This window comes from Otolemur garnettii, unplaced genomic scaffold (genome assembly GCF_000181295.1).
Source record: "Otolemur garnettii isolate 467f Iridium unplaced genomic scaffold, OtoGar3 scaffold00007, whole genome shotgun sequence".
Classification (NCBI taxonomy): Eukaryota; Metazoa; Chordata; class Mammalia; order Primates; family Galagidae; genus Otolemur; species Otolemur garnettii.
This window is the reverse complement of record NW_003852402.1, coordinates 93,263-103,018: the sequence shown is the minus strand read 5'-3', so window position 1 is coordinate 103,018 and position 9,756 is coordinate 93,263. Positions and strand designations below refer to the sequence as shown.

Below are 9,756 nucleotides of genomic sequence, written 5' to 3'. Positions count from 1 at the left end.
TAGTCCCAGCTACTTGGGAGCCAGATGCAGGAGAATCGCTTGACCCCAAGAGTTGGAGGTTGCTGTGAGCTGTGATGTCATGACACTCTACCCAGTGTGACAGCTTGAGGCACTATCTCAAAAAAAAAAAAAAAAAAAAAAGGAGACCTGTTGGGTCATTACCAGTATAAACACATTAGTACTGCCAACAGCTGGTAGAGCCTTTTAGGATCCATAGTCTATTGAGGAAATGACCTAAACACCTAGAAAGAAAAGGAAATGTGAGGTGGTAGGGAGGGGAGGTGTTCAGGGTAGAGGCTCATGCCTGGGTGCTGCTTGTTGCTCAGAGGATATGGGGGAGGCAAGGCCCCAAAGGAAGAGGAGGGGAAGGACAGCCAGTGAGGGAATGGCGTGAACAAAGGCTGGTGGCCAGGAAATGAAAGGGTTGGGTTTGCATCCTCTTCCTGAGACAAATGATGGGAGCAAGAGGAGAGGCAAGTGCCCACTCCCTTCAGCATTGGGCTCACTGTCACCACGTGCACATCTGCTGAGCTTGAGCCAGGGATGTGTGGGGCCAGAGCTTAGTGAAGACCCAGGCCAGGGAGGCTCTGGCTGGTCCAAGCCCTTCCTGTTCATTTACTAGGGGAAATCTGGACTGTCCTGTAATTTCTGGGTCCCTTTGTCTTTTGTGACAAGAACATTAGGGTAGATGCCACACTCAGTATCTCTATGAGTGGCCTTGTTCTGGAGAAGTTTTCTCTGCCAGACACACTTGCCCTGCTTTTCTTTAGAGCCTGCTCCGTACAGAGTGATCAAGAGTGACCACCTCCATTTTCAGTGGCGTCTGAATTTGACTTTTATGGGGTTTTGCCTTTTTTCCTGAACAAGCATTTGGCAGAACCAAGTGTGATTTAACTGTGCATGCCTCTACTTGCGTGCATGTCTACGTATGTGTGTGTTTGTGCACATATAAGTGTGTGTTCCTGGTGTGGCTGTTCCTTCCTTAAATTTCAAGCCTTGTACCAACCAACTCTGCATTTGACAGGTTTGCCACTCCTGGTCTGATAAAGAGGTATAGGCCAGGTGTAGATTGGAAAGGTCCTGGTTACAGGGGGTGGGAGGGTTGAGGTGGAGAAATGATCGTGGAGAATGGAACCAGTGCCGAGGGATGAAGCCTGCCTCTTACCCTTGTGCTCTATTTTCTTGATTCCAAGCCTCCATTCGGAGAAGAAAAGGGGGTGAGTCATCTGCTTGCATTCCCCAGGGCCCCAGTTTTGCATGACCGCTGTCCTGGTGTGTCCCTGCTGGTGTGCGAGGTGGTCCCAGTTCAAATCAGGGTGTTCTGTAAGCCTGGGCTGCACCTTTCTGTTTGGCTTCTCCCTGGGGATCTGGTAGGGTCATGAGAGAAGGACCTGGGAAGGACAGATCAAAATTCCCAGGGTGGGCCTTCTGGATGTGATGGGGAGACTTAGTGTGGCCCAGGGACTCAGGTGAGCTAGGGGGCTGAGAGCTACAGAGGCAGCCTGGAGTGGAGGAGCTGGGAGACCCCCCACTGGAGGCTGGTTCATGGTGGGTACAAGGGCCCTTTGGTTGGAGCTTAAGAGATGAGGATGACTGGGCCATGTTGAGGTGTTCAACTCTGACCTGCATTGCTTCTTTTTGCCCGCCTTCTTGGTGCCCTGTGCTTGGGTTGTGGGTGCCATCCCCATGCTCATTGGTTGCAGGGCCAAGCCCAGACTGGCAGCCCCTTCAGAGCAAGGATCTGAGTCCTATAACACTGGGTGGAAGAGTGGGGCTCCCCTGGCCAGCAACCCTCCAGGCTTCTGGCTTCACCCTTCAGCCACTGTTCAGTCCCCTCTACCTAGTATCCTTTGAGGCTCCTCCATGTATGTTCTGGGTGTACAGCCTAGTTGCTGGGACACTATGTTCAGGTGGGGACAGAGTCACCAGGGCCTGAGATGGCTTCATGGCTCTAGGTGTGTGTCTTGTCTTCTTGGCCCTGTGCCTGGCACCCACCGCCTCTCTAGATCTGCTGGTCCTTCCCTGGGCCAGGTATACGTCCATGGATCCTGGGCCCACTTGCTTCTGCTTAAAGCCCTGCCCTCCTCTGCTGCCCATGGGCCCAGCCCAGGTGAAGGGCATCCCCAGTGTCTTTTTAGGCACTAGAAACATGCGACAGTCTCCTTCAGGAATCCTGTCTTGACACTTTTGGGGGCAGACTCAGGCCATTTTTGGAATATTCTGGTTCTGTCCTCCAGCTCCTTCATGGTGCTCCCAGGGTGCAGCAGTGAGGCCTGTGCCCTACCTCACCCCAAAGGCCTTGTCCCTGCATGAGCCCTTGTCAGGCAGCAAACCCAGCCCTGTCCTGTTGCATACCCAGGCAGACCCTGTGTGAGGCTGATGGGAGTGGGAGGTTCCACCTAGCTCCTTGTCATCGGCTTCCTTTTATTAAAAATCTAATATAATCTATTTAGGAGTGTATTTTCTTTCTTTCTTTCTTTTTTTTTTTTTTTTGAAACAGTCTCACTTTGTCGTCCTTTTTTTTTTCTTTTTTGAGACAGGAGCCTCAAGCTGTCCCCCTGGGTAGAGTGCTGTGGCATCTCAGCTCACAGCAACCTCCAACTCCTGGGCTCAAGCGAGTCTCCTGCCTCCGCCTCCCAAGTAGCTGGGACCACAGGCGCCTGCCACAACGCCCGGCTATTTTTTGGTTGCAGCCGTCATTGTTGTTTGGCAGCCTGGGCTGGATTCGAACCCGCCACCTTGGGTGTACATGGCTGGCGCCTTAGCCACTTGAGCCACAGGCGCTGAGCCCAGTTTGTCGTCCTTGGTAGAGTGCTGTGGCGTCACAGCTCACAGTAACGTCAAACTCTTGGGCTTAAGTGATTCTTTTGCCTCAGCCTCTCAAGTAGCTGGGATTACAGGTGCCCGCCACAGCATCCAGCTATTTTTATTTTTTGGTTGTAGTTGTCATTGTTGTTTGGCAGCCAGCTCGGGTATATGTGGCTGGCACCCTACCTGCTGAGCTATAGGTGCTGAGTGTAGGAGTGTATTTTCTAATTTAGAGGGAGGGGGTTATGTCACCATCATCAGCTTATAATCTGCATACTGGTCTCTTTTCTTTCTTTTTTTTTTTTTTTTTGAGACAGAGTCTCACTATGTTGCCCTCAGTAGAGTGCTGTTGTGTCACAGCTCACAGCAACCTCAGACTCTTGGGCTTAAGCCATTCTCTTGCCTCAGACTCCCAAGTAGCTGGTACTACAGGTGCCCACCATAATGCCTGGCTATTTTTTTTCTGTTGGTGTAGTTGTCATTGTTGTTTGGCACACCCGGGCTGGGTTCAAACCTGCCAGCCCCAGTGTATGTGACTGACGTCCTAGCCACTGAGCTACAGGTGCCGAGCCTGGTCTCGCTCTTATCTGTGATCTGGGATGGTTTCTCTCTCTCTGAGGCTCAGTTTTCTGAAGGGTAAAAAGAAGCAGACACAGGATCTTCATCCAGTTGTTGTGGGTTGAGATGAGAGGTCCATGCAGCCCTCTACATTCTAGAAATCACCAAGCACTTAACAAATGATGGTGATGATGACTTTGGCTTCCAAAAGGAAACTTCACGTCATTACAAAAGCAGCAATCCAGGCCCTGTCACCTGGGGCGCTGCGAGCCTCCAGCAGGCTGTCCCATAGTTGGAGTGTGTTTTGCTGGTGAACTTCTGTGTTACTCAGGGCACAGGCTGGGCACTGACGGCCCACAGAGAACATACTGGCCGTCTTCTCTCAAGGACCCACAAGTTGTTTGGAGAGACAATGTGCACAGACGGGGCAGATTTGTGTGAAAACATCCTTAGTGCCTACACAGCCAGTGCATTTGCAGGCCCTTCTTATGTGCTGATTCTCTTTAGAGACATGTGAAACGTGTGCTATTTTATGCCTGTTTTATCAGTTGAGGACACTCAATCACAAGGAGGTTAAGTCAGGACAGTCAGTTTCAGGCTAGGTTGGGTACAGGTAGTCTTGGGAAGTCCATTTGGTTCCCCTAAGTGGATTGCAGAGGTAGGACCAGGTGCTGTGAACAGGTTGGAGTTGGAAGGAGCAGGTGTCCAGGCTGACCATTGAGGTTTCCAACAGGGAAGCTTTGAGAGTAAAGGATGCCAGGACAAGTATGGCCAGGCGTGTGGTGGGGCTGGTGTGTAGCCATGGGACACAGGTGCTGCCCTGGGCCCTATTACATGCCCCATGTGCTGGTCTTTAGTAGGCGCTGTGTTAGAGCTGAGTGGACCTCAGTGTGACTCACTGATTGCAGGCGGGAGTCATTCTGTCAGAGCTCTGACAGTCCTCAGATACTACACTAGTTTAACAAAGTTTCCAAATCACCTTGATAGTATAAAATACCACTTCTAAAAACATTAATTTTACCTGAATGAAAACAAGCAAACAAAGCTTTTCTCTTGTAATGGGGTTAAAAAAAGTGCTGCTGAGGCCTGCCTGGTTCCCACTCTGAGAGGGCTGTGTTCAGGCATGAGCCTCAGTTGGGTCCTTTTTATCCTCCTCTTCTGACTCTAGCTGCTTTCTAAGGGGCTGGCAGAAACCCTGTCAGTGAAGAGGGTGCCCCCAGTACTGTCCCCCATTTCCTCCTCTTCTCTCAGCAGCTCCCACCCTGGGTAGGCCTGCTTTGGGTAGTTTTGCATCAGACTTTTTTAGGTCCCTAGCTTGGGGGCAGCAAATTCTATTTTCTGAAAGTGTCCCCCATCCATCTGTACATTGGTTCATTCATTGTCATTTCTTATAGCCCTCCAGACATGTTTCATGGATACCTTCTTGCCCATTAGGGTCTGTGCTAGAGCTGTGGTCCCTCCATGAGCAATGTCCCTTCTGACATCATGGGGTACAGGCAAGTTATATGCCATGTGCTCAGAACAGGGACAGGACAAGGGAAATAGAAATTCAGGAAGACTGGGCTCTAGATAGTCTCTGCATACTGGTCTCTTTTCTTTCTTTTTTTTTTTTTTTTTTTGAGACAGAGCCTCAAGCTGTCCCCCTGGGTAGAGTGCCGTGGCATTACAGCTCACAGCAACCTTCAACTCCTGGGCTCAAGCGAGTCTCCTGCCTCAGCCTCCCAAGTAGCTGGGACCACAGGCGCCCACCACAACGCGCAGCCATTTTTTTTTTGGTTGCAGCTGTCATTGTTGTTTGGCGGGTCCGGGCTGGATTCGACCCGCCACCTTAGGTGCATGTGGCTGGCGCCTTAGCCAGTTGAGCCACAGGCGCCGAGCCCCCTGCGTGGTCTTTTCAGTATGGTCAGTCAGAGTGGGGACCACAGGGCTCCCTGGAGTGAGGGCCCTCTGTCACAGCCCTAGTGTGGGCAGGCCTGGGGAGGACATAGCAATATGGCTAGACAAAGGTCCAGGTGGCTGAGATGGGGTCTTCTTGGCTGTGCAGAGAAGTTGGATGAAATCCTGGCAGCTGCTGCAGAGCCAACGCTGAGGCCAGACATTGCAGACGCCGACTCCAGAGCTGCCACTGTCAAACAACGGCCCACCAGTCGGAGGATCACCCCTGCTGAGATAAGCGTAAGCCAGCCACGGGCAGCTGGGAGCACCGGGACAGTCGGGCGTGGGGTTCACATGTCACGTCCCCTCTTTCCTGAGGTGAGAGCCTGTCATTTGGATTCCTTCTCCAGAGGTGGGTGAAGCACCCACAGCCTCTCTCAGGGATGCTTGGGGACATCTCAGCCCCCAGAAGGGCCACAGTTCAGTACTTGTATTCTCTCCTGTGGCTGTGGCTTGCTGTGCCTTTGGCCTTAGGCACGCTCTGTATCATGTCTAGGACCCCCATAGATAGACTGAGGTGATGACACAGTGTGTCTCTGTCCCCTGCCACTCCCCCACCTGGTATCTTCTGTGCCCTCCCCCAGCCCATACCCAGGGTCTGCTTCCGCCCTGCCAGCTACACCTGCACTGTGCCACTATCTGCCCAACCCACTGGTCTAGGCCCCAATGGCCTGCATCCCTGCTCCTGAGGACAGGGCCTGGATCTGGTTCCTGGTCCAGGCAACCCAGCACCATTGGAATGAGTGCATGGGGTGGTCTTCAGCTTAGGAGAAAGACTGGGGTCCCCAGTGCCCTGGAACTTCCATATCCCCTCTCCTGACCTCCCCAGTCATTGTTTGAGCGCCAGGGTCTCGCCGGCCCAGAGAAGCTGCCCGGCTCCTTGCGGAAGGGGATTCCACGGACCAAGTCTGTAGGTATGGCCGGGCTGTGGAGCAGAATGGGGCTGGGAGGGGTGGGGCTGGGGCTGGCTGGGTGGATTTGGGCTCAGAGGACCCTGCCTCTCCTCACCCCCAACTGAGGTTTCTACTTTCTAAGCCCCACCTCTCCCTTGCCCCTGCCTTGGGATCTCATTTGTTTGTGAATGTACCTGAGGTCATTCCCCCAACCTAGACATAATGTTGCTGGAAGAGATCCTTGAGATTCCACCCAGCCTTGTCCATCACTTCCTGTCCACCGCCTCCCATGCACTCCCTTAGGCACCAGTGCCTCTGTCCCCAGGTCAGCTGTTTCCTGTCGTGGCTGCTCCCTCACAACCGAGTGCATGTAAAGTTCTTCCCCTAGAACCTGCCTTCCCCACTCTTCCTGGTATTGCCTTCTCTCTCCTTCATGGCCACTTTTCCCCAAAGAACTCACCTAAACTTGCTGTCTGCTGTCTCCTACCTGCTCCTCTGCCTGCAGATGTGCTCTTTTTGCATCCAAAATTGAAACTGCTCCTCCCAGGGTCTCCGATGGCCTTCAGGGCATTCTTCTCAGTGTTGCACAGCCCTTCTCTTACCCACCTCAGCTAGTTTTTGGTTTCTTTGTTTCCCCCTCTGTGAAACACTTATCAGGGTTTTAGGGCAATAGTACCTTGTTTTCCCCTCCTTTCTCAGGCTGCACCTGTTCACCTTCACTGTCCCCACCCACTGGAGGCAAGTATTTCTCAAGCTGTACCTTTAGTCTCCTTCCCCCTGTGCCTCATCAGTCTTCAGTCACTGTCACATCCCCTACTTGCCATCCCCCTTGCCTGCCCACAGGTTGGTTGTACCTGTCAACCCATAGACCTACCCACTGGTCTGTCCATCATCTGCAGAGAGCCACCACAGCCTCTCCTGTCACACACTAGAGTAAACTATGCTCAGCACTTACTGTGAGTTTGACACAGGGTCTAATACAATAACCACACTGAAGTGGCACCATTAGTCCCCCCGTTTCATAGACGGTGAAGCAAGGAGGGGTAAGATGACCTGCCCAAGGTCACACAGCTGCCCTGCCTGTCATCTTCTGTTCACCCTTTAGCCAACCAGTGCCCAAACTGATCCCTCACCCACCCCAGGACCCTGTCAACTGGTGCTCACATTAGATTGATCCTGGGCTGGATTTTGGGCTCAGTTGGAGGAGGTGACATGTCTGCAGACAGCTCAGCAGTTACATGGTGGGTGTCAGGGCACATGTACACGTGGAGCTGATGAAGGAGCAGCTCCAACCACACCTGGGTGTCACAGAGAGCTGGGGTGGGAGGGTGTGTGCCTAGTTGTGCAAGATAAGTGGCAGTTTCCGGGGGGCAGTGGAGTGAATTGCTGATAGGCCAGTGTGTAAAAGGCACCCAGGTATGTGGCCTGATCCTTTAGGGACTGCCAGGAATCATTTCTGTAGGTGGGAGGGAAGAAGGCAAGAAGGCTGATACGATCACATCTACTTTGGGACCAAGAGGTGCTCCTCCCTAGCCTAAGTCTCCATGGTTCCTTTCTTATACTCTGCTCTACCTGACAGATTAGAGATGGGCTACCTCCTCACATGCCCTGTAGCCCTGACCATCATCTTGCACCTGGATGGCTTTGTTTTCATGATTTCCTGCCTGGCTCTGCTCCTGATCTATCTATCCCTCTGGCCAAGGGAGGCTTTCTGCAAGGCAGTTACCACCCAAATCCCCCCATTGTGACCCTCTGTAGGCTCCTTGTTGTCTTAGTGACCTGGGGACCAACCCTAGCCCTCTCCTGCTTCATCTGGGGACATCTGTCCTCACCTTCCTCTGACCTAGGTCTTCTGGCACTCGCCGCTCCCCACCAGCCCTCACTCTGCCTGGATGGCCTGTCCCTCAGCCCTGCCCACTTCCAGGACTGACTGCTTCAGGTCCAGATCTACGCACCTGCCCTACAGGCCTTGAGCCACTCGGTAGGGACTGCCAGCCCCTCCCCACTGGTTCCTGCTGTGCCCTCCTATGATCAGGTGATTAGTAAGCTGACAGGTGCTCAGCTTTCATTCCTTTTGGCCTGGTGTGCCTCCAGGTGCCAAAATGAGCATTGGCTGAAGTTATCAGACTCCTCAGGCTCCTACCGTAAATTCTGACTGTGTGGCTCTGGGTACGATGCAACCCCTGAAACCTCAGATCCAACCTTTTTGATCTATAAACATGGAGACTACCTAGTATTTACCTCCAAGGACCAGGCTGAAGCTCATGCATGGCTGTACTTATGGGCTGAGCACTGGGCTCGGCACGTGGGGAATGCTTAGCGATTGCTATGTTATAAGTAGATGTAGATCCTGCATCTAGAAGCTGGCATAGCTAGCTCAAGAAATGCTTTTGCTCAAGAGCAAGAAAGTGCTCAAGAAATGTGCTGTGCTGTTATTTGAGCAAAGAGGGTCTGTACTGGCCCAAAGGGGTTCTTCCCGTAGCCCAGATGATATTAGAACAGATTACCCATTCCATGCTGAGGCAAGTGACTTTTCTTTACCCTAAGCCAGAACTTGTCATGCCATTAGCATTAAATTTACCCTTTTTCATCTTTACACGTCACTCCCACCTTCTACATCCTTAAGGTGTGCTCTGCACAGCTCTTGTCTAGTGCATGGGCTTGTAGGTGTTTAGTGCATTTTCATACACTATGCAAGAACTGCAGCAGGAGGAGACCCAGGATGAACTGGGCACAGATTGTGTCCAGAACTAAAAGTAATGATGGTGATGACTGTGACCACCTTCCCAGGATGCTGCCACCTGTTCAACCCTATACTGTGAACTTTAAATGGCTCCATGACATCAGAAGGTAGTCCTCCTAGGATGAGGAAACAGAAGTTCGTAGAGGTTGAGGAATGTCAGTACCTGGCAGAACTGGAGTTTAAGCATAAATCTGTACATAAAAGCCTATCCTTGCTATCCCTGGTGCTATAGAGCTGTTGTGCCCAGGAAGGTACAGACAGTGTAGTCTTGGAGGCCTTGTCAACACTGTGGTGGTTGAAGGAGGATGTGATCAGGAATAGTCTGCATCACAGCAAGTTCATAGAAATATTGGGCAAGGCTTGAGTGAGGCCAGGTATAGAGCACCACCAGAGACCATTGTGTGCCAACATGGAGCCATTCATCCACTCCCTTGGGTTTGGGCCATCTAGCACCTACAGCCTGACTGAATACACCTGAAGCACAGGAGTCCACATATGTCCATGAGGGTACTTGGAAGTTCTTTCAGACTCTAGGTGGATAGCAGGGCGATAAGGACCCTGACCATGCCAGCCCTTGTGCAGGATTTTAATGACATCCAAGTGAAGCAAGTGTAGTAGGGTTCATTTTAAGCCTGTGTTGCCCATGACAGAACTGAAGCTTAGAGGGGCTCAGGGCTTGGTCTAGGGGTCACATAGCCAGTAGTGGGGAAGGCTGAAACCTGCGCTATGTGCTTAGCCTGGAGTTCCATTGTAATCCATCCATCCATCCATCTATCCATCCATCGTTACATACACTCACCCAACATTACCGAATTTCAG

At 52.0% G+C, this 9,756-nt stretch overlaps 1 protein-coding gene across 1 annotated transcript in view; it reads left to right on the top strand.

Moving 5' to 3' along the window:
• SHANK3 (SH3 and multiple ankyrin repeat domains 3) overlaps positions 1-9,756 on the top strand; it is a 57,639-nt gene that overhangs the window by 34,008 nt on the left and 13,875 nt on the right. Inside the window, exons 20-21 of the mRNA XM_023509380.1 lie at positions 5,411-5,541; positions 6,131-6,215. Coding sequence (XP_023365148.1) covers positions 5,411-5,541; positions 6,131-6,215 — 216 coding nt within the window. The remainder of the gene's footprint in view (positions 1-5,410; positions 5,542-6,130; positions 6,216-9,756) is intronic.